Here is a 25,403-nt window from a genome sequence, read left to right on the forward strand (position 1 = left end):
CTCTCCCCGCCGGGGCCGCGCGCGGGGGGGGGGTCTCACGTGCCGCCCCCAGCAGGCGCGCGCCAGCCCCGCAACAGGGAGCCCTGAGGGCAGCGCAGCATCCGGCGGACTTGCCAGACGGCGCATGCGCTTCTGCCTCCTGAGCAGACGGGCGATGAGCTCAGATGCCGAGGGAGGGGGGAGAGAACAGAGGGTGTGCTACGCCGTTTACGTAGAAGGGGGCGGGGCGGGGGGCCCGCATTGGCTAGGCCGAGCCGCCAAGGTGGTTGCCTAGCCTATGCGCATGGTTGGTAGCCGTGTGCGTGCAGACCGCGGCTGGCTCGGCGTAAGTGTGTTTGATGAATGGCGTAGCGGGGACGGCCGCAGCGGAGGAGGAGGCGCCCCGGCGGTTTGGTACCGAGCGGAGAGGGAGATGCACACGGCACTCGAGTGAGGTAGCTATAAAACCCCATTTGTTTACATTCCCTCCCCCACACAACCGGCCGGCGCTGCCGCGAAGGCGGCGGCCGGGCCCCGGGCCGGCTGGGAGGCGGGGGACTAGCGGCCACCGTCCCTGCGCGGGCTGCAGAGCCGCATATGGGGGGCAGCGAGGCGGCCGCTGCCTCATCACGTGGCGGCAGCGGCGGCGGCGGGGCCGGCGTAGTGAAGGGGCTTGGGGGGGGGGGCTGCTCTATTGAGTCTGTCCCAAACTGCTTCCGGCCGCAGTGAGGGCTCCCCCTCATGCAAACGCCCCCTCCCCCCAGGTGCGGCCCGGGAACCCCCCCTCCCCCGGCCCAGTGCAGCCGCCCGGTAAGGGGGGGAGGGGGCTTCACAAAAGGCCTCTCCCTGGAGGCACCGAGGTGACCGCTCTGATGTCGTGGCAAGGCTGAGCGCGGTTTCTCACCGCTGTGAATTGCCGCCCCAGGGGCTGTCTCGGGGGAAGGGCACCAGGCTCAGCTTTGCAAGCTGTAGTCACCAGGGTTGGGGAGGTTCCCAAATGGGGCTGAAACCCCAAGCGCTCCCTGCACACCCCATAGCAATAAACCCAGCTTCCAGCGGGGGCTTCATGGGGGTGACTGGCCTGGGTGGGCCTCTTCCCTGGGGAACAAACGTTTGCTGTTGGCCTCCAGGCTGCATGCCCGTTTCCCTGTGCTCTCAGCTCTACAGCCAGGTGTGCATTATAAACGTACATCACCATAGCTACGTTTTTCGGGGGTGGGAAAAATCCACATTCCTGAGTGTCACAGTTACATCAACCTAACCCCGGGTGTAGACAGCACTATGTCAAAGGGAGAGTTTCTCTTGCTACTGCCTCTGGTGGAGATGGATGAAGTGAGCTGTAGCTCACGAAAGCTCATGCTCAAATAAATTGGTTAGTCTCTAAGGTGCCACAAGTACTCCTTTTCTTTTTGCGAATACAGACTAACACGGCTGTTCCTCTGAAACCTGTCATTATAGGAACAGGAGATGCTTTCCCATCTACATATAGCATCTTCACTAACCTGCTGCAGCTGTGCCAGTGAAATGTTTTTAATTGTAGACCTGCCCTAAATTAGTGTGTATATTAGGCCTTCCCAACCAGCCATCATTATGCCTCATCTGCAGTATGTGCTTCAAAGGACTACCTTCCTTAGAATTATATAGAAGGGAACACTATTTTGGAGTCTGAGTTGGTGAAACTTAAGTATCATATCTAGGTCATGTTTACTTGGGGGGGAACAATGAAGTGGGTGGGGTTTATACTTTTCAGTTTAATATTCTTGGTTTGCTCTGTTGGGGAAATTTCTTATCATGAGGTGCATCTCAGGTAAATTATGTGTAACTTTGAACAGAGTCAAAAAAGCAAGATCTAAGTGGGACTGTTGAAGGTGAGGGAAACTTGGTTGGTCACTGTCACTGAGACAGCTTCTGCAAAATCACCCAGTCACAAGCGGTATACAGGAAAGAAAAATAAGGTTAAGTTGATACAGCAATTAAACACCTATTGCTAGCCTTCCACCTCACAGGGTCCCTGAGCTGCAGCCCAAGCCTGAGACAAGCTCTGTGTGGCTTGAATGCTTGTCTCTTTCACCAACAGGAGTTGGTCCAATAAAAGATACAACCTCACCCACCTCGTCTTTCTAATATTCTGGGACCAACATGGCTACAACTACACTACATACAACTTTTAGAAAATGGTTAAAGGCTTTCCATTTTTCAGTGCCTTAACTGGTTCTTCTGGAAGCATTACCAGCAGGAGAGTGAGTTTGTGTGTGTATGGGAGTGGGGGGGGGGGGGTGAGAAAACCTGGATTTGTGCTGGAAATGGCCCACCTTGATTATCATACACATTGTGAAGAGAGTGGTCACTTTGGATGGGCTATTACCAGCAGGAGAGTGAGTTTGTGTGTGTGGGGGGGAGGGTGAGAAAACCTGGATTTGTGCTGGAAATGGCCCAACTTGATGATCACTTTAGATAAGCTATTACCAGCAGGACAGGGGGGTGGGAGGAGCTATTGTTTCATGGTCTCTGTGTGTATATAATGTCTTCTGCAGTTTCCAAGGTATGCATCCGATGAAGTGAGCTGTAGCTCACGAAAGCTCATGCTCAAATAAATTGGTTAGTATCTAAGGTGCCACAAGTACTCCTTTTCTTTTTACTCCCTGATAGTAAATCACGTTGAGATGCTGTGTGGGATACAACTCTTTTAATAGTCTCTTCTGTCCGCCCCCCCCCCCCCCTTTTTCTTTGCCTTCTCAGTTCTATCATTCTCAGCTATTTTGTCTGTGCAGCTCTTTTCTCACCTCTCCGTTCTATAACTCTTCCCAAAATGCTGCTCAAGTTAAGATAGGTATAGTTTTAGCTTCTAACACTACAAACGCTTCACACATCTAACCTAAATAACTACTCTTGTGTAATAATTACTCATAGTAGAACATCATGGATTTGTCTACGCCACACAGCTTTTAGTGACAAGACTGTGTCGATGCAGCCTTGTCGCTAAACGTTGGCATGTGTGCCGACAAAATACTTCTAGCCCTGAGAGCGGCTTTTGCTTTGTCGGCAGGACAGCGCTCCTGCCGACAAAGCCGCGTTCACACTGCCACTTGCCACAGAAAAACTTTTATTTGTCGGGGGTAGGGGGCGCTTTTTAAAGTACCCATGAAAGACAAACGTTTTTTCGACAACTTGGCAGTGTAGACAAGCCCTATGCCATGCTTTTTCCATGTGAGAGCGGCAGCCTGAAATCAGCACTGAAAAATACATATTGAAGACATCTGGTTAGTGTTTAGAAGTTGAGAATTAGTTGGTCTTTCAACTGACATTAGTGGTTCAAAGAGAGTGTATGCTTTTTAAATTTTTTAAAAAATGTTCTTTTTGGGGCTACAATGTAGAATAACTAATGTGATACAAGATGATTAAAAATAGATAATATTACATTTGCAAAGTGAGTACACTCATTAGACTATCCAAGGAATTTTTTTCATTAATAGGTTCTCTTTTGGAGACAATAAGAGGTTGCCAAAGGAATGGCTTCTAATTTAAAAAGATTTAATTGTGTATCCTTGGAAAACTGGTTGATTTGGTTGATTTCTTTTGGGGGAAAGAGGAAGGGAGGAGGATAAATAAAACATACCACTCTAATCCCCAAAAAGGACTTCTAACTTCTTTTGTATAATTGTTAGTGTGTGGAATATTAGTCTAAAAGGAATGCTAATGTAAGAAAACTTTCTGAATTAATTAATTCATCCATGAGTATTGTCAAAGAACAAATGTAGCAGAATGGGTAGCACTTTCTCATTAACAAATTTGTTTTGAAATAGATGTCCTTGTCCAAAATATTTTTTTAAATGTTATTGAATCTTAAGCCTTGTTGTTAGAACTTTAATTTTTATTTAGTCTCCTTGGTCAAACAATGCAACTATGTACTTTTGGAAGAATGAGTAGTAGAGACCCTGAAAACTGTGTGTAGATTTTCTTCTGTAAATCAGGGGTTCTCGACCTGGGGGTTGGGACCCTTCAAGGGGTCGCGAGCTTGTTACATGGTGCGGGGAGGATGTCGAGAGCTGTCAGCCTTCACTGCAAACCCCGCTTTTCCTCCAGCATTTATAATGGTGTTAAATATATTAAAAAAGTGTTTTTAATTAGGGGAGGTCACACTCAGAGGCTTGCTTTGTGAAAGGAGTCACCAGTACAAAAGTTTGAGACCCACTGCTGTAAATCATACATAGTTTACTTAATTCATGTAGCTCATGTGGGTTTTTGGTAGGGGAAAGTACTTCAGTGTCTATGGAAGGTGGATGCAGTAGGTAACTAGTATCCCATCTACCAGAGTACTAAAAATAATTTAACATGGAAGTGTAAACCAGCAGGTGAACAAGATTTTAAGCTTACACAATGCTCTTCTTCAGGTTTGGGCAGTCTGAAGAAGAGCTCTGTGCAAGCTCAAAAGCTTGTCTCTTTCACCAACAGAAGTTGGTCTAGTAAAAGATAGTACCTCACCCACTTTCTCTCTCTAGCATTGTGGTACCAACATGGCTACAACAACACTGCAAACAACCAATAAGATGCTGTCAGGTCACATTTGGCCTACAACTTATATTTAACGAGAGAAAAAAAACTCTTAGAAAACAGAAGGCATTTAGGGATCCATTAGAGATGTACTTGCAAATGTGTTTTTAAAAAAGTCTAGTTCTGATGGTGCCCCTTAATCTACTGTAATACCTGGAAGAAACCCATGCTAATCAGTAGCCTTGAACCCAAATGAGTGTGGCTTGGATAAAAAGTATACCTTTTTCAGTATAGTGTCTTGGAAAAGGTTTCAGCAACAGAATATTGGGTCACATGTGGTAGCTAGTCCCCAAGTATAAATAGTTCATTCCCTTGGTATTTTTAGGAAATACCAATAATATATAAACAGATATTCCTAGTCAAACTGTGAAAACCATAAATTGAGAAATGGGGGAGTCGGGGAGGGGGGAGGGGAGCAAATCCAGCTAACATGCATGTACAGGAATAATAGTAGTGGGTACTTTCTGTCTGATGCAGACTTAATGTGTGGATTTGGCCAAGTGAGGCAAGCAGTCACATTTAATACTTTAAATTGAATATCCGTGCATAGTTGTCTGGCTAGGCAGTATAAATTTGGTTACATTTGGTTACATTTGGTCATTTGGTTACATTTACTTTGATTGTCCAAATGGCTATAATGTGGTTAGCCCTAACTGTGCCTAAGAAAGATGGATTTGCAATATTCGCCTCAATTTCCGTATCTGTAAAAGGGGGATAATATCTACTGAAAGAATGACAGTGGCTGATTGAGAAGATTAATCAGATAGGTTACAAAGTACTCTAAACGTGAAAAGAGGTATACATGTGAAATTTTTGTAAGACAATAGGAGAATGGTGTACATAAAAATAATCTGTTTTTGTGCTATTTTGCTCAATCTGAGTCATTAAATTTAATCTCCCATTTCAGTTTGCCTGTGACTGAAAATATGGGAGCCTAAATGTCTTTAGCTGTCTTTTGGGGAGTACTGAAAACATTAGCATAGGGACGAGAACCAAATATTATTTTCTTTTCTATAGTAACTTTAACCATGCAGAAAGTATTTTCATACTTCCACAATTGTCTGGCACTTTCCTATAACAAGTATTCAGAATTCTCAAAGGAGATTACCCCTGCCCCCTTTCTCTTAACATCCTTGAGAATGTCAGTAACGTTGCAAAGAAGAAAAAGAAATTGCCAGTACTCCTGATTTCTGTTTTCTTTTAATAACATGTTTTCACAGAATCAAACTTCAGGGACAAAGGGAAACTCTTCCTTCAGTTTTAAGAATCCTTTCTGTGTGGAAGCTGTTAATGTGCACTGCTCCTGCTGTGGAAGGCCAATGTGACTTGTATGTTTTATTTTGCGGAGTCCAACTCAGCTTTTAAAAACTTGCCCCTTAAATTTAGTTACCAGCGTATAGGGAGCATTCATCATGTTTTCTTGTTATAGTATTTGTCACAACAAAAACTTCATAGCCAATTAACACTTATTAATCTGTAGGTGAAAGGCCGCAAGCAATATCTAAGGATTCAAAAAGAGAGGAAAAGGTCTTATATAGTTAATGTAGAAATTTGTTTGTTCTTTTTCAAACTATAGCTGAGATTTTATATAAAGTGTACCCCGGGTCAACAACAAAAAGTGTTGAGGCACCACTTAACAAAAGATGCCAGCAACGATGCGGCCTGAAGCATGTATCTGCCAAAGGAGAAGAGCTCTTTCATTCAGAGGCTTAGGTCACATCTTCACTAGCAATATTAAAGTGCTGCCGCGGCAGCGCTTTAACATGGCTTGTGTAGTGGCGGGATAGCGCTGGGAGAGAGCGCTATAAAAAATCCACCTCCACGAGGGGGATAGCTACCGGTGCTGGGGCACTGTCTACACTGTCACTTTACAGCACTGAAAGTTGCAGCGCTCAGGGGTGTTTTTTCACACCCCTGAGCAAGAAAGTTGTAGCACTGTAAAGTGCCAGTGCAGACAAGCCCTTAGAGAAATGATTTTGACTCCATACTGAGATTCTACTTTCGTGTGTGTTTCTTTTTCATATGGAGCTAGTCTATAGTATGAATAAAATCAGGGGTGTGAAAGGAGAAAATGGTTCTTATAACAGCAGCATTTTTATCTTTGTTTTTTAACTGGCATCTTCTAGGTCACATTTGCTTTAACCACATTATGTGATAATCAAGATGGGAAAAATCTACTAGACCTCTAAAAACCAGAAGCCAACGGAAGATTGGCAGGAGAAACCCCAGTGCCTCTCCCCTAGCTTCTGGAAGGGAGACTCAGTGGGATTGTTTGCAGGCTGGTGTATCTGGTCCATGCCCAATCTTGGTTTATAAGGGGCCTGACTAGATTTGGAACTCATTCTCTCTTCTCCGTTTACTAGCTGCTGCATTACCCCTCTAATCCCCACCTCTCCATGTCCCATGTCTTTCCTTCTGACCCCCGCCTGCTGTAAAGGAGGAGGAACTACTCCAGCTTTCCTCCAGCTACTGGAAAAGAATGGTGAGTTTTAGGCTATGGCTATACTACAGCTTATATCGGCATAATTTATGTCACTCGGGGATGAATAAACCACCCCGCTGAGCAACATAAGTGACTGTGTGCACAGCGCCATATCGGAGGGCCAATATAGCTTCTGCAGTTCACGGGGGTGGTTTTATTATGCCAATGGGAGAGAGTGCTTCAGTCAGTATAGAGCATCTTTACCAGATGAGGTGCAGCCGCAGCAGCACTGTACCTGTAGACATGCCCTTAGTCTTCCTCCTGCTATCACTTTTAATGTCTTTGCTAAAAGAAAAGGAGTATTTGTGGCACCTTAGAGACTAACAAATGTATTTGAGCATAAGCTTTCGTGAGCTTCATCATCCGATGCAGTGAGCTGTAGCTCACGAAAGCTTATGCTCAGATAAATTGGTTAGTCTCTAAGGTGCCACAAGTACTCCTTTTCTTTTTGCGAATACAGACTAACACGGCGGCTACTCTGAAAAATGTCTTTGCTATGGCTCATAGCTTTCAGAGGAGCAGTACCACGATGCTGAAGAGAATGAGTCCAGTTTTACTGAGGCAAAACAAAAAAAACCTGAAGCTATCTTAGTTTATCTTGTAATTTTCACTCTGCTGCTTCTTGAAAAACCATGAACATAAAAGTAGAGAGAATTTTCTGCCACTGCTGGGAATTCTTTTGGATGAAGGGAGTGGAGAAAGCAGACTCCCAGAACAGTTTGGGATCAGCAGCAAAGTAAAGCTAACAGGCCCTTGTCAATTTCACTGCTGCTTTTCAGAATTTTTCAGCTATTGTGAATCTAATGAGAAAATCTCCAGGATCATTCTATTACTAATGGCCCCGCCTACTTCCCAGCGAAAGCTTTTTATTGTCATTGCCTAGTGAATGCATTTTTAGTGTCTATGCTTTAGATAATATGTGCTGTCATTTGTATTGACACTTATACCTTCTTAACGTTAAGCAAAGTAAAAAAAAAGATTTTAAAGATGTTTAAAACATATTAAACACTCTCAAACTAGAAAAATCAGTTTGGGCTAGAACCATGTAACTCGCCTGATTGTTCCTTTATGTTGTGCCTCCATAACCTTTCAGCTGCGAACTGTTCTTCAGGGACAAAGCTCAAGATCTTTAAATGGTGGGGAGACTTTTTTTTTTTTTTTTGCCAAAAATTGATTAGTATCTAATAAATAGCTTTTCCCTATAGTAGATCTAATTGGCAATGATAGTGCATGTAGTCATTTTTAGTATTGATAGTCCAAGCTATATGTAGCACAAAGAAAATGTAACTTGCTTTAATTTTATTTAAAGCATTCTTTAACAGAGATGTAAATAGTCATAACTGATATTTGTTTGCCAATCTAGGTGATCTGAAATCTAATGGTCACATTTTACTGGAAGTTGATGAATGACTATGCCTATGTCCAAAATATGTGACTGACTCACTCTATTAGTTGAAATATTTCTAGACTTTTTTTTGTGCCCAGTTGTAAGGTTACAATATCCTACTAGATATTTTTAAATAATTAAAAGTAAATATGTGGGGATTTTATTTATATAGAAGTCCAATAGCTTGTATAAAAATAGGTGCTTCAACGGAGGCCTAATGTCAGATTTTAGTCCAGGTTATAGACACTTCAAAAATAGAGATTAATAGTGGAAACTGTGAGAGATCCTAACTGTTGCTGCTGGCAAGTGCTACTAACTAAATGCTAAAAACGTGAAGTCCACATTGACCCTGTCATCATGTGAATGTGCAGTGATCACCCAACTTTCAGTAGTTATGTAAACAGAGCTCTGTTAGCCTTTCATTCAGGGCTACAGTGCTGTGGTCACTACTGAATGGATTAAAATAATCCTGTGAGTTATGCATGATAACTGGAAATGTAATCTGATGTACTGCTGATAATTGATTAGTATCTAATAAATAGCTTTTCCCTATAGTAGATCTAATTGGCAATGATAGTGCATGTAGTCATTTTTAGTATTGATAGTCCAAGCTATATGTAGCACAAAGAAAATGTAACTTGCTTTAATTTTATTTAAAGCATTCTTTAACAGAGATGTAAATAGAATGATCAAATTCAGTTTGTGATTTTTTTTTTTTTTTTTGAGAGCTGCATTAGTGTGTCATCTTAATACTGGTTTTTCATTTGAAGTGGAGCTAAATAGTGCCATTCATCCAATGCTGTCTGGTTATGAAGTTGCTCATAATGGTAGCAGTATGTCTGTTCTACAGCTATGAATGTATTAATTAGCAGTCTTCTCTACAGGGCAAGTATCCTACACAAACAGCTGTATGTTTTCTATGATGGTGGCTGGTAGACAATCCTCTAGATCTACTTGGCTGACAGTGCCGAACAGTGGCACTTCCTCATTTCATACTGAATGCAAACTAAACCAAAAAAGCTTCCTTAAATGCTTAAACTGAGTACTCTATATCTAGGTTTTTAATAATTTTTTTCATAACCTAAAAACCCTACCTATGAATTTAGTCCTGGAGGGTGCCAGATTGACAGTCGTGGAAAGAGAATTCTTCTACTTACTGCTCCCTCAACCCACCTGAGCAGTGATCTGTAGGGGGACCACTTGTAGGGGTAAAAGGATAATTCAGTATCCTACCATCCTAATTATTGGCCTCTGCTTAACACTTAATTAGTATGCTAGCTAGTTTCAGTTGCAATGGCTGTGTTTTGTGATGTGGACAGCTTGCCTCACTAGATTTTTATGCTAAAATATAGTTCACTTATTTCATGTACTGTATGATACATTGGGGACATCTGTGACACAGCAATCAAACACCTGTGGATGGCCTAGGGCTTGTGCTGTGGGCTGTAAAGTAAATGTGTACATGTTTGGACTGGAGCTTGAACTCTGGGACTCCACGAGAGGGAGGGTCCTAGAGCCCAGGCTCCAGTCGAAGCCTGAATGTTTATGCTGTAGTTTTTAGCCCTGCAAGCCTGAGTTAGCTGACCCGGGCCAGTCCCAGCTGTCGTGGGTCTCTTACTCCAATCTAGACTACCTGTAGACGAAAGACTTGGTTCACTACTAACCTGGGCTGTATTTGAAGTACTGGTAGTTATTTAGAGGAGGCTCTATATTTTGTTCAGCAGTCTTTGGATTATTCATTTGTCCTTTACTCTCATTTACTTTTACGTATCTTCATTGAAGTGAATGGAATCTGTATGCATAGACAATGACAGAAATTAGTTGTTGATGATGGTCTGCCCTTAGCTAACATCTAAATGTTTGTGAATATATTGTACATTTGGTTATTTTGTTCACATTTTCATCACAGGGAAACTCTCTTACTTGTTTCTTGTATTGAGACTCATTGCCATAGCATGAGGGGAATGTACATAAAATAAGACAAAATATATTGTGCTACTAGAATTCATAGATTCTTAGTCAAGAGGAAGGTATATGCATTTCTGACTCTTGAAGTATAAAAATCTAAAGTACCAAAAGAGGTTCATTTTTTGTTTAGTGGATTCATGGCACAATCCTTATGTCAAGTGACTTCACTGAGCACATGATATGTTTGAATAAAGCAGAGAGGAATGTGTAAAAGTGTTTATGATGCTTGGAATTAAGAAACTGCATGAATGCTCTTAGTCGGATGAGTTATGGTAAGGGGATATTTTAAGACTTTTAAAAATGACAGTAGCTGAAGCTAATTATTGTGAATTATATACTTGAAAATAAGTGTTTTTATTTTGTACTTATATAATTAAATTAGTGATATAAAATGATTGTATTACACCAGAAGTAAGTGGTTCTAGTTAAATATTGTAAAAATATTTTAGTTGTCTTCAAAATACATTCTTTGACTTCTGGCACTCTTTTTCAGGATTTCCAGTGCAAAAAGGGCTACATATGTTGATTTAACATCTTTCTTATAAGAGAGCAAAGAATTTATGGTACTTTTAATCTTTGGACAGGAATATTGGCTCATAAAGTAATAAAACTTAATCATTCATTAAGGGGCACTAATTTTTTGTATGGTGTGTAGAACGTTTTGTGTGTTTGTTTTTTTTTAAGTTCATGCTTTCCTGTTATTACATATTAAAATTGAACTAGGAAAGTAACTCCAAAAATGCAATTGTGCTTAAGACAACATACTACTATTAACATTTTCAATCTAGTAGTAAAATTGAAATATACAAAGTGTCATTTCCTTGGAGAGTGTTTTCACAGCATCTACAAAGGAATTGTACAGAAATTTAGATTACTCTTTTATTCTAACTTGATTAGTTTAAATTCACAATATAGGTTTGAAATTACCTTCTAAGGCAAGGTGTTAATTACATTTTATAACAAGGGGATTCTCAAAGGGAGATAGTTATTTCAATTCAAGGAAGCAGACATATACCTAGCTGTGTGTCAGATAAATATTATACAAATACACAAGGGCTAGAACAATTATGGGATTCGCAAAAAGAAAAGGAGTACTTGTGGCACCTTAGAGACTAACCAATTTATTTGAGCATGAGCTTTCGTGAGCTACAGCTCACTTCATCGGATGCATACCGTGTGCTCACGAAAGCTCATGCTCAAATAAATTGGTTAGTCTCTAAGGTGCCACAAGTACTCCTTTTCTTTTTGCGAATACAGACTAACACGGCTGTTACTCTGAAACCTGTAATTATGGGATTGTTACTTAATTTTGGTCAGTATCATTTATGTAATCTTGTACTTTACAGTAACTTCCAGTAGTGATGAAAGAACACCATGATGATCCCTGATGTATTATGCTTTTCACTGAGTACACTTTCCAACCTTAGTCCACATATGCTTTTGGATGGGTGGGTAAGGGGGCGGTGGAGAAGGACGTTTGAATTTCTGATGCCTTCAACAAATACTTTCCTTTGACTGCCTGGTAATGACCAAAGTATTATCCAAGAAATTTTCTCCTGCTACCATCTACTCCGAAAGGTAACTATTTTTTAATGCCGAATTTACTTTATCTGTAAAGCTGCAATCTGAATGATGCAGAAAATACAAGCAGCTTAACTGAGAATTTCTTAATATTTAAATCATTAATGAGAAAATTTGAGACAGTAAGAGAACCTGAGGTGTCCTTTGTCTCCTATTTTTTACACTTTGTACTTAACACACTGTTACATTGGCTGAAGATATGATAATCTGCTAGGCATGTGAAATTTACTAAAAATAGTAGTCCAACCGTAACATAATTATCTAGGGCATCAGGTTATGGGATTTTTCCAGGCCTTGGAGTCAAAGTTCCATTGAGAACTAAGGTGTCAGTAGCTAGACATTTGCTGTTTCTACTCCAAATAGATGACCTATGCAGAGGGACAGGTTGTAACTTTAATCTGGCAGTGACGCAGACTGATGAGAGGGACAAATTATTTCAGTGAACAGATAGCACAAAAAGTTAATGAAGTGGCTCTGTGATAGGATGAGTAGAATAAAATAACCTATTATGCACTTTAATACGTATAGAAATCAGAAAATATGGGTGTGGTACTCTCAGGAGCTGAGCACCTCCTACAACGTGTTAAGCATCTTCGGCACCAGTGGTAGTTGAGAGAGCTCAGCATTTCTCAGTATATATATATAGTATACTTATATGTAATAATTAGACTAAACTTTAGATGTGTGGTGGACTTATATTAAGAAGATTCTTTATGTGCAACGTTTGATAGCATCATAAAGATTGAACACAGGGCAGATTGATTTAAATCAAAGCAATTTACATTACCAGTTTTTATCGTGATTTAAATCAGCAAGCAGGAAACCTTGATTTACATAATGGGTTTTAATCATGTTTTACATTTGTACGTTTTAATTATTTTCCTAAAGGAAAGCTAATTCTCATTGATAATCATTAAAACATGTTGATTTGCAGCTAAATATAACCATTACATTAAATTTGGTGGTGCTTTTTGCCAGCCATTTAAACAGTTATGTAATTTAACATACGTTGATTCAGATTCCTAATTTTTACATTTTTTATTATTTTCAAAAATGGTGAATAATGTGATGATTAATTTTTTTTACTTGTGATTAGTGTCAAGCTCTATTTGGATGGAAACACATTCAAATAAAATGCACAGAAGCATTTTAATTGATTTTTATTAAATAAGCTGGAAACATAAGAAAAAACTTTATCAAAACGTGCTTTGTATTTAAAATTAACTGGTTTATTAAATAAAGGAAATATTGCCAGTAGTTAGTGAATTGAACTGATTATTTCTGATCAATGCCCTTCAAGATTTTAAAACTAGTAAATCTCATCCTTTCACACTTAGGCAGGGCTACACTTGCAGTTGTAGAGCGCTGGGAGTTAAACCAGCCTTGGGAGAACACAGCAGGGAAAACGCTGCCGAGTGTTTACACTCTCAGCTGGAAGCGCACTGGCGTGGCCAGATTAGCAGCTCTTGCAACGCCACAAAGGGCAGTGCGTGGTGATAGCTATCCCACCATCCAAGTGGCTGCAACGTGCTTTTCAAATGCGGGGGGTGGGCTGGATAGTGACAGGGAGTGTGTTGTATGTATGTGGAGGGAGAGAGAGAGTGGGTTTTTGAGGGGCTGAGAGGGTGTCGGCATGCTGTCTTATAAGTTCAGACAGCAGCAGACCTCCCCCCGCCTCTCACTCGCTCAAAGCAAGCGGCATTCCTCAGTAATGGTTCCTTTGTCCCGGAGCAGATAAGCAGCCAGCTGTCAGAAACTGAGCTTTGAAAGGGCATATCCGCATTCCTACAGTGAGGTCAAAACAATGGCAAGAGTGGCCACTTGACTTAAGGGGATTATGGGACTTTCCAGAGGTCAATCAGAGCGCAGTAATGCAACACCTTGTTCACACTGGCGCCGTGGCGCTCCAGCGGAGGCGCAGCAAACGTTATTCCACTCAGGTTGAGCACCAACAGCGCTGTAGCCGCGGAGTCAGAGCGCTCTACGTGCCTTGCCAGTGTGGTAGATGGGTAGGGAGCTAGAGTGCCCGGGGCTCCTTTATTGTGCTGTAACTCGCAAGCGTAGCCAAGGCCTTAGTTTTTACTTGTAGATTGGAAGAAGAAAACAGACTTTTCTCCTTTTTCAACTCCAAATTGACTTCTTAACTTGAGTGAACTAGTCAACTGAACTAGTTGAATAAACTGAAATGAAGAAAATATTCTCTGTGCACCTGTAGAAGAGGTTACCGCTGTAGAAAGTTGGTTTAGCACTTCAGCAAACTCTGGTTTCAGGTGCGTAGCCATTTTCACCATTTTCACTTCACCATTTTCGTGGTTTGACTTTCTTTAAAACTTGGCAGCAACTATGTACTACGTGATTTTTTTTAATTTAATTTAAATGATTTTAATAGATTTAGGCCTTAACATGGGTTGTCAACTTCAAACCTAATTTTAATAGGCTTATTTTTTTAAATAAATCTATATTTAATTTAAGTAAAAAAAAGTTATCAGTTGTTACAGTTTAACCCATTGATTTAAAACACTTCTATAGATGATTTGCAAATGCATCTGACACACGAGAACTGCAGAAAAGTGTGGTATGCTCAAAATAACAAGGGAAAATAATTAAGGGACAAAAAATAAACAGAAAAACCCTTCCTGTTTTTTTTAAAAGAAGGTCCATGAGATCCAGGCCTTTCTGATTTGCTGTTTGCTACTTGGAAAGATCTTTTCTGTTGTCATTAAACTGTAGCAGAGAAGAGTCTACCTATGGAATAATAAAAAAGTTTAGAATAATAGAAAGCAGTTCATGTTAAAGTTCTGGAATTCTTAAATATTTTGTGTTTAAAAAAGCTTTCAAATTATGCAATATTGTAATAAATAGCACACATGCCACTTAAGTTATGGTCAGACTCCAGCCTTCACCAAGTTTCATGATCAGTATGAAGAGCTTACAGGGATCTCTTTCAAAGCAGGAACTTGGTGATCCATAGGGGAAGTGATATGAAAGCTAAAAGATAAGGCAGGGTTTTAAACGTGGCAAATTTAATAGAATATGCCTCTGAAAGCTCCTGCTTACTTGGGATATTTTTGCTATGTTAACACATTTGACTTGCTTTTTAAATAATCTTGCCAATTATCTATCTTTAAAAAGAAGAAAATGAACTACTCATTGTACATGTTAGTTACATCATGTCTTGATGTTCTGCTGAAACAAAAATCCTTGAATTGTCGGGTTTAAATTTCTGTCCAAAATTGTCAGGCACAGTCTGTTATCAGTACCTATTCAGTTGTCATTGACTAAAATTATTAATGCCAGGCTTTGCACTGGGAACCACTGCCTGGTACTGTCAAAGTGTTAGAGACTTAGTGGACAGTTGTCTTTCCCTATAGAACTGGATTGAGCCACTAATAAAATTGTATGAAAACAGACTAGAGATTTCATCTGGCCTTGGAGTAGGAGACAAAATCATGCAAAGTTGAGAAGGCCCCCAAAGTGCAAAATAATGACTGAAGGAGGGAAGAGACAGAGTTAAGTGGCTCCAGGAGTAGAAGAGGAAATATTTCTACGTATATCTTAGTATCACAGTCTCAGAAAGGCAATTAGCATGATGACATGGAATTACTTCAGCAGGTAGCGTTGGGGAACCAAAATCCTTTAAAAATGTGATCATAGTGAAGGGAGAGGCAGTTCATATCTGGCCTTTGTACTCTTATCAGGGAGTGGTACCAGAAGCAGAAAATGAATATGCAGAATTACAGTATAAGCCAGCCACTTACAGTGGATCAAATTACATGCAGAAGACTAGTCTAGAATAGATGCATCTAATTATCTTACAGTTATCTTTCCAAATTGATCATATAAGCTAATGAATCATGATTAAGTCTACAGTTTAGTCACAGGTATTTTTAGTAAAAGTCAAGGACAGGTCACAGGCAATAACCAAAAAGTCTAAAAATACCCCTAACTAAATCTCAGGTGCTGCGGGGGGAGGAAGGGGTGTGGTACTCCGGTGGTCACTGCTGCTTATGTGTGTGGAGGCACCCCGGGGCCCCGTTACCAGAGCCAGCTCTAGGCGCCAGTCTAGCAAGCAGGTGCCTGGGGCGGCAAACGGGAAAGGGCGGCACTGAGGCGGCTTTCGGCGGGGCGGCAGCTCCTCCACTTCTCTCTTCAGCAGCATTTTCCTTTGCCGCTTGGGGCAGCAAAAAAGGTAGAGCCAGCCCTTCCCGCCACCACTGCACCAGGCAGGGGGCAGCCCAAGGCTCTACCGCCACTGCTCCTGGACCCGGTGCTCCGGGGCAGCACCTGGAACCAGTTGCCTGGGACTGCTGGAGCAGCTGCCAGTGCGGCTGGTCCCAGGGCCACCCCAGCTGCTCCGGCAGCCCTGGGGTCAGCTACGCTTGCAGCTGCAGAAGTCATGGAGTCCGTGACCTCTGTGAAAGACTCGCAGCTTTAATCATAATGCATTGTCTAACTTGCTTTCTCCAACCAATCATGATGTGTGTCAGTAGAATGTACAGTAACATGGTGATGGGCCCATGGGAAGTGCACGTAGGTAGTTGCATAGTTAAAGGAACGCTTAACTTGAATGTTTTTAAATTGACCAATAACTGTTCTGTTAGGATTTTTCCCAATCTATTTTTAAAAGAAAATTCTTTTTAAAAATGTGTGCAAGTTTCCTGCTTCACTGTTGTGTTTATAGGGTTCATTTCAGAAAGGGAGATACTAACTATTCAGGGAAAATCATTGAAATTCACCAGACCCAGAGTGCTCACATGTGCACAAAATAAACACGCTGAAGAACAGAGTTTGCCATCTTTTTGCTACAGTAATCCTGTGTAATACAAGTAACTATAGTAGATATAACATTTTCAGATGATGACTTTCCAGTTTCCCTTCAAAGTGCTGTGTTCTGTAACTGAATATGGCAAGAACTAATGCTTGAGTGAAGTTGCACTTGCATTGTAGGTGTGTAGGGGCAAAGAACTGAGGCCAGAATAAACACTTGCCTCATATAGTTCTCGTAACAATCCTAAAATGGTAACCATAAAGCTTTTTTAAATAGTCTTCACTAAAATAAAGCTAGGAAGAGCGAAGAAGCTCTTCTTCTAGAGCTAGGAAGAGCGAAGATATTTTACAGTAATCATATGGTTCTGGAGGTTGTCAGATATTGAGGTCTCAGTTGAAATGAGTTGTGATTGGTAAAGGTTTGCTACGCAACTATTGTAATTACTGTCTCACACTACTCAGAGGAGCTCCAGGATGAAATAGTGTGACTTTTGTAGGTTGTAAGTCATAGACCTGGATGGCAGTGTGTGAGGAGGCTTTTTCACTACTTTGATCACCTGTAGAGAAGAAAGATGGCCCAGTAATTATGATTAGGGTGGTAGTCTGGGATTCAGGAGACCCAAGTTCAATTCTTTGCTCTGCCTAAAATTTCCTGTGATTTTAAGCAAGTCTGCTTCAGTTTCTCATCTGTAAAATGGGGATAATACTACATCCTATCTCCACAGGGGTGCTGTGAGGATAAATACATTTAAAAAGACTGAGGCACTCAATACTATGATCATAAAGGCCATACAAGTATCTAAAATGATGGCTTTAAAGCCAATCTCAAAATATGTGGTGGTGATGGTGTTAATTTTTTTTAATAGGTAGTACAATAGAACCTTAGAGTTATGAATACCTCAGGAATTGAGATTGTTCGTAACTCTGAACAAAACATTACTCGTTCAAAAGTTTACAACTGAATGTTGACTTAATATAGCTTTGAAACTATACTATGCAGAAAAATGCTGCTTTTAACCATCTTTATTTAAATAAAACAAGGACAGAAACAGTTTCCATGCTTTGTCAAATTTTCTTATAAGCTCTCCTTTTATTTTTAGTAGTTTACATTTAACACAGTACTGTACTATATTTGTCTTTTTTTTTTTGGTCTCTGCTGCTGCCCGATTGTGTAGTCCCAGTTCCAAATGAGGTGTGTGGTTGACCGGTCAGTTCGTAACTCTAGTGTTTGTAACTCTGAGGTTCTGTTGTATATCTGTTGGGGCAATGAGGTAGTAGTGGTGGCTATAGCTTGTACCCTTTAATTTGGAAACAGATATATATGTATATATTATACACCATAATTGTTAGGCCTTGATCTAGCAAGTTCCTAAAGTCCCATTTTCAAAAGTGATTTTTTGCATATAGGATCCTGAAGTCATTTTTGAAAAATTTTCCTGAAGTCATTGGAGCTAATCACTTGCTTAAGTGCTTAGATGGATCAGAGCCTTACTGTCTTGTATAATTGGACATAAAATTTATTTAGCACTAACTATCTGTAAGTCTTGTGATATATATATTTGAAGATTTTGTTAGTGTTTCTTATTCTTAAACTGCAGCAACAGAGGCATGTAAGAATTAAACACACATCCAAGACCATGCTGCCTTTCAGCCTATTTTTTTCCGTGAAATAATTAAACATGTACAACAGTTCCTGCTACTGATAAGAAAATAAAAATATCTCCATTACTTTTTATGGTTAGTGGCAACATTCACGAGTCTAGTTCAGCATTGAGAAAAAACTCTTTTCTATCATCTAGAGTAGGAAAACCCAATCAGATAGTCATTCTGAAGTGACCATCTAACTCAAGGAACTGCTTTAAATCTGTATTGCTCTGTTAATTCAGACAAATTACTTAGTTTTATTACACTGGAAAAACAATATTATTTACAGCACATATGTTTTTATGGTTCACATTCTTAAATAACACATGAGCACTAAGCTTTTGATAGAGCATTATTAGACAATAGAATATTGACACTTTACACTTCCGAAAGTTTCAACACTACAAGACTAAAAAAAGTATGCTTCCACACACCATATGTAAATTATTGTCTCCCAAGTATTTTCCTAAGTAAATAAATATTCTTTTCTCACTTCACCAATTATTTCACCCTCTACACGTTTTTCACTGACACCTTCTACTTTTTATCTTAAGCTAAAATGTTAGCAAAATAAGTGTTCCAGAAAATTGTAACTTTTTAACTCCTCAGTTACACTTCCAAGTCCATCTGCACAGAACCCACATTTGCCATACCAAATGGATAATTATGTCTGAAAATACTAATTTGTGGATGTAAATGTTGCTGAAGCCTGCGCAAAATTTTCTTTTCTGCTAGCTGGCTTTACTCTTCTTAAATTTTAGAGGTGGTGAGGTTATCTGGTGATTGGTGTGCTGTAAAAACAAGGTAAGTGCTAGATACCCAAATGGTGTAGCTCCATCAAATGACCTAGGGTTTGTTTTTGTTTTTGTTTGGAGCGGGGGATGTTCCCACAGTAAAGGGTAGGAAACCGCAAACTTCACTTTTTCTTATCTGAAAGTAGGAATGCTCTATTAGGATCTAGAAATTTGACTAATTCTAAGAGAAATAATTCTGGTCTGCTGGACAATATTGTGACAGTTTTAACAGCAGTAATAGATACCTGTTTTACAGTACTCCTAACGTGATCTTTGGGGCCTTTCAGAACTCTTGGTTATAATTTTACCAATTATCTATATATAGGAATTCATAAATGAGCCTCGAAGTGGCGTTGTTTCTAGAGGAAGCTGGTAATAAGACCAACCCCATAAATTGTCCTTTTAATGACTCTTGCGCAGTGCACATGTTGCTGGTTTATATATGGAAGACTTTGAGACTCTAATGATCAATCAATATGCACAGCTGCTAGTGGAAGAAAGAACTTGAAACAATCAAAAACATAGCTTGCAGTTATTGTGTTGTTTGAGTATAGCTCTAAGGGGGTCATATACTCGGATTAATTATGGGTAATTTTTAGGTAGCTGGGGTAGTTTTCTTTAATTAAAATAAAATTTAACAGCTATATGTAGTGATTTGGGCTAACAGATTGCTGTCTGGGTTCATTTAAGATCAGTTTTCTGTGTGCTGGAACACTTTGCCTTTCAAATACTTCACAGTTTAATCTTTTTAAATGTTCATGGCATGTTTAGTTATGCATAAATGCTTCCTACATGTTCTAGGTCAGGGGTCTCAAACTCAAATGACCACGAGGGCCACAGGAGGACTAGTGCATTGGCCCAAGGGCTGCATCACTGACACACACCCCTCTGCCCCCACCCTGCCCCCATTCCACCCCTTCCCTGCCCCCATTCTAACCCCTCCCTGAAGTCCGCACCCCAACCCCGCCTAACACGTTATCACTTGTTACATTCCCGTACTCCAGTATAGGTGATGGAAACCAAATTTTGTTTTCTTCTGAACCTATTTTAGTTCGTCAGCCTGAATCATAAGTTGTAATTTTGCAGTCAGTGTTAACATTGTATCTGTTTTGGAGGTGCTCAAGGACTCAGACAGGAACTCCCCATTGAGCCCTCTTAACCCTATTCTGTCTCCCAATCTGTTCTCCCTGTCCTCCTCCTCCACCCATCTTGTGCCTTTGTACTCCTGGAGAGATTTGCAGACCAGTTTGTCAATTTTCCATGTTGGAATAAGCTGTGTGTACAGACAAACCCCCCCATTGCATTGAAAGGTGTTAGAATTTATACATACTTTAGTATTCTAGTATTTTATATATATGAACACATGACTCTTGCGTGGAGCATATAGAAGCTCGGATCTGAGCATATTTTCTTTGATAAAAATAGGGCCTGATGGTAAAAACAAAATAATTTGAAAGCTGCTGCTGTAAATAAATTGAAAATTTGGAACAGAATAGATAGACATGTTTTTATGCTTGGGACTTGTAAGCTCCTCTCTTCCATGTATTGAGACATCTACCTACTAATATAATTAATTCATTAGGAGTTGTTTGTTTTTCAGTTGAGTATTTATTGATCCTGATTTTAAATAATTTTATGGTGGTTAATGCCAGGTGCTGGAACTTCAGAAATGAAGCAGATTGACATGGGTGATTTGGTGAGGTTATATTGGCTTCAAGTTATGATCACAGGTGACTTAAACTGTTTATCCTCTCAAAAAAAGGTACCAGTCAATACTAACCACTACTGTTAGAGATGCATGACTTGCATTTCAAAGGAATGTACTAGTAGCACTGTATGTGATAATCACATGAAAAAAGATCACAAGGCTGGCGAAAGGATTATGATCACGCTTTAGACATGAATTTCCTTGTAGGAATATTTTAGTCTTGATCACATTTCAAAGAAAAGGGAGAGTTTTGAAGTCCCTTTGCTTTACGAGATAGACTGACTCTGATTGTAAACAAAAAAATTCTGATCTCAAAGAGCCTTCAGCATTAATAGATTTAAACGTGCTATCCTTTGTTAGACATTCTCTTCAGTTGTATATTAAATTTTCAAAACAAATAATTATTGAGGAATTTTGTTTTTATTTTTGCAAAGATTCCAGCTTAAGCAGAATGTGATTGCCCACCTCTTTCACAGATTGGAGAAACGTGAGAGCCCATCTTTCCTTATCCTCCAGTCCCTCCATTGGCTTACTGCCTGCCTTTGCTGCTTGTTCAAGACCTTGGATCTAATCTTCAAATTTAACAGGTCTTGACTACATTAGCGGGATTGGGGCTGAGCTTCAGTTGGTGTAAATCCATTTACGTCAATTGAGCTATGCTGATTTACCTCACCTGAGGATCTAGACCATTCTGATACACTTGTGCTTCTCTGGCTCAAAGCAGATTACAAAGTCCAGAATGAAGCATGTGAGAGCCAGAGATAAAGCTTCCTTGGTTAAAGGGTTACAAGTGTGAAATCAGCGTCTAAAGGAAATCACAGTAACACAAAATGTGACCACACTACAAGGCCTTCCTCTTTGATAAAACCTTTCCACTATACCCAGAATGACATTTATAACAGCTTATTTCTTCCTCACCACCTTCACTCCCCAAAAGAATACCCCAAGCAAAGCTTTCTGTAAATGGAGAGGGTAGAAGAGCCAAAGAAGCCTGCTAGAGGCATCACTTTTGCCAGTATCTTAACCTGAGAAAGTGCTTGGACATTATGATGGTGGACACGAATACAAAACCTTAAATAGATGAGTGTATATATAGGGTATTAATGACACTTTTAAATGATTCTAGGAGTCAGAAAGTTGGCTATGTGAAAATTACCCTGTCATAAATGTAAAGGGAAGGGTAAACCCCTTTGAAATGCCTCCTGGCCAGGGGAAAGCTCCTCTCACCTGTAAAGGGTTAAGAAGCTAAAGGTAACCTCGCTGGCACCTGACCAAAATGACCAATGAGGAGACAAGATACTTTCAAAAGCTGGAGGAGGGAGAGAAACAAAGGGTCTGTGTGTCTGTCTATATGCTGGTTTCTGCCGGGGATAGACCAGGAATGGAGTCTTAGAACTTTTAGTAAGTAATCTAAAGTAGGTATGTGTTAGATTATGATTTCTTTAAATGGCTGAGAAAAGAACTGTGCTGAATAGAATAACTATTTCTGTCTGTGTATCTTTTTTGTAACTTAAGGTTTTGCCTAGAGGGGTTCTCTATGTTTTTGAATCTAATTACCCTGTAAGATATCTACCATCCTGATTTTACAGGGGGGATTTCTTTATTTCTGTTTACTTCTATTTTTATTAAAAGTCTTCTTGTAAGAAAACTGAATACTTTTTCATTGTTCTCAGATCCAAGGGTTTGGGTCTGTGGTCACCTATGCAAATTGGTGAGGCTTTTTATCCAACATTTCCCAGGAAAGGGGGAGTGCAAGTGTTGGGAGGATTGTTCATTGTTCTTAAGATCCAAGGGTCTGGGTCTGTAGTCACTTAGGCAAATTGGTGAGGCTTTTTACCAAACCTTGTCCAGGAAGTGGGGTGCAAGGTTTTGGGAAGTATTTTGGGGGGAAAGACGCGTCCAAACAGCTCTTCCCCAGTAACCAGTATTAGTTTGGTGGTGGTAGCGGCCAATCCAAGGACAACGGGTGGAATATTTTGTACCTTGGGGAAGTTTTGACCTAAGCTGGTAAAGATAAGCTTCGGAGGTTTTTCATGCAGGTCCCCACATCTGTACCCTAGAGTTCAGAGTGGGGGAGGAACCTTGACATACCCATCTTATTGATTGATCTGATCTCTGTGGGTCAGATTGGTCTCAGTGCAGGGGTGGGGTGTGAAGACAGATTGTTCCTCTCTAAGGGTTGCTGGAGGTGGTTCTGGGTATTTGACCAGATGACTAAAAAATTGACAGGCATTTGATTAAATGACAGAGCATATTGTCATTCTAGACAGGTGATGGAACAGATATTTTATAAAAATCCAGCTACAATTTATTATGAAGTTCTAACCAAAATTTTATTGGAACCAAAATCTGGAATCCCATTCTAATGCAGAAGCATCTTTCTCACTTCTAAACCTAGAGCTAATGGGAGCTCTCGTGAGGTTGAATCTTCACCTTTCACGTCTGTGGGGTTAGGAAGGGGGTAGGAATGAGCTTTTTCAGGGATTTCTGTGCACATGCATGCTCTGCAGTAGGCCACCAGAATATCTTCAGGGTTTGCTGCATTGTGCTCTGGCAGGGCATGTCTTTATGTTCTGCAACTAGATGATGGAAAGCTCAACTGTCAGGACTCCTGTTTGCAAAACTCCTTCTGTGGGTATGGAAGCTTCCAGCACTACTTTTCCTTTCTTAGCACAAGGCAGAACAGAAGATGAGAGAGGTTCTGTTACTCTAATCCTCATCTAGGACTCAGTCCTTCACAATCAGGAAAGTTTCAAAGCTTTGTATATAAAATGTCACTTCATGCTGAGTCCCTGATCTCAGGGACTTCTGTGTCAGTGCTACAAGGCTCATACCAAGGTTTATCAGGGTCACCGGGCTAAATTATTCTGTGGGCACTATCAAGTAAAATTATCGCTGTGGTTGCATACAACTTTGTATCTTTGTGCTGGTGGGTGCCCCATATCTCCTCATAAATGACAGTGAAACATATCCTGTGATGGAAGGTGCTATGGTATAGATGTGCATTCATAAATATGTGCAATATAATTACCGTTTTTGTCATTTACCATTATTTAAATGCAGATATTTTTCTTAACCTCATCACTGTATGGATGTTATAAACACTTTGAATTTCTGCTATGAGTTTTCAAGGAACTACTTTTTTATAGGCTATACAAATATAAATACATGAGCGGAGGCTTTTATAGAAAATACTAGAGGGTGTGGTTGTGTGTGGGTTTTTGTTTTTTTTTTTAGTTCAGAATTTTATTGATTTAAAGCTTTTTTTTTTTTTAATCAAAGATAAGATTTACATACAGTTACAGAGATGGTTGCATTGGAAATATTTAAATAGCACTTTTTTTTCTTCATTTTAAGTGTTTTGTTTTGTGTTTTTCATAGGAAACAGAGATGAAGGTACACATGCACACAAAATTTTGCCTCATTTGTTTGCTGACATTTATCTTTCATCAGTGCAATCATTGCCATGAAGATGGACATGACCATAGCGCTGAAGAGAGCCATGTACACAACCATAATGACTATCAGATCTCGGAGGCACCATATCTCCAGAATGGAGGAGCGGAATCTGCACCAAGTAAACTTTCAGTGCTGGAAGCTGAAAATGAACAAAAATACTACATTCAAAAACTTTTTGACCATTATGGTCAAAATGGAAGATTGTCATTTTTTGGTCTCGAAAAACTGCTAACAAGTCTTGGTCTTGGAGAGTTAAAAGTAGTGGAGATTAATCATGAGGATATTGGCCATGATCATGTTTCCCACTTGGATGCTTTAGAAGTACAAGAAGGAAAGCATTCTCATTCTCATAACCATCCTCATTCTCATAGCCACTCAGATCCAGAAAACCAAACTGTGAATGGTGTATCTACAAAGAGAAACCATAAATGTGACCCTGAAAAAGACACAGTAGAGTCATCTGTGAAACCTGCCATTAAACGTGTTCGTGACAACAATCGTCGCCACCACCATCAGCGTCATCTGCATCATCACCTTGACCCTAATGGTACTACTCATACTCATAACGATTCAGTCACTCAGAGTGAACATGGAGAGCCAAGCCATGAACCTTCAACAGAGACAAACACTACCCAGGAACAACCTGAGAGAAAACTACAGAAACATAAGAAGAGACGAAAGGGAAAGAAATTCAGTGAGACATCAGTAGATACTGCACAAGGTTTTGCTCAAGACCATGATCCAGGTGATCAATATGAGCACAATCATGTTCATAAACATGATCATGTACATGATGCATCTCACTCACATGTACACATTCACGAACATGATAATGACCAAGCCACCGGTCATGGACACCAAGATCCTAATCCAGGTAATGAAGATGGACATCGCCATACCAGCAAGCGTGAAGCTCCTCATAAACGGATTAGTGTAAGAAAACATGCTATCTTTTCAACACGTAGTCACAAGGATCACAGTGAGGATGAACATCAGCATGAAGAGGTGAGTCTAAACCAGAACTGGTATGCACACAATTATTATTGTGATACCATAAGAAGAGTAGTACTCACAGATAAAACT

General features: G+C 40.2%; 1 protein-coding gene across 2 annotated transcripts in view; it reads left to right on the top strand.

Annotated features, from left to right (window-relative positions):
* The first annotated feature begins 267 nt into the window (after positions 1-267).
* Positions 268-25,403, top strand: part of SLC39A10 (solute carrier family 39 member 10) — a 75,919-nt gene continuing 50,783 nt past the window's right edge. The window contains exons 1-2 of one of the 2 annotated variants that reach the window (XM_048868447.2): positions 268-434; positions 24,315-25,325. In XM_048868447.2, coding sequence (XP_048724404.1) covers positions 339-434; positions 24,315-25,325 — 1,107 coding nt within the window. In that variant the 5' untranslated portion in view covers positions 268-338. Of the gene's footprint in view, positions 435-24,242; positions 25,326-25,403 lie in introns of both variants that reach the window. The other variant, XM_048868446.2, reaches the window with a different exon arrangement.

This window comes from Caretta caretta, chromosome 11, assembly GCF_965140235.1.
Source record: "Caretta caretta isolate rCarCar2 chromosome 11, rCarCar1.hap1, whole genome shotgun sequence".
Lineage (NCBI taxonomy): Eukaryota > Metazoa > Chordata > Testudines > Cheloniidae > Caretta > Caretta caretta.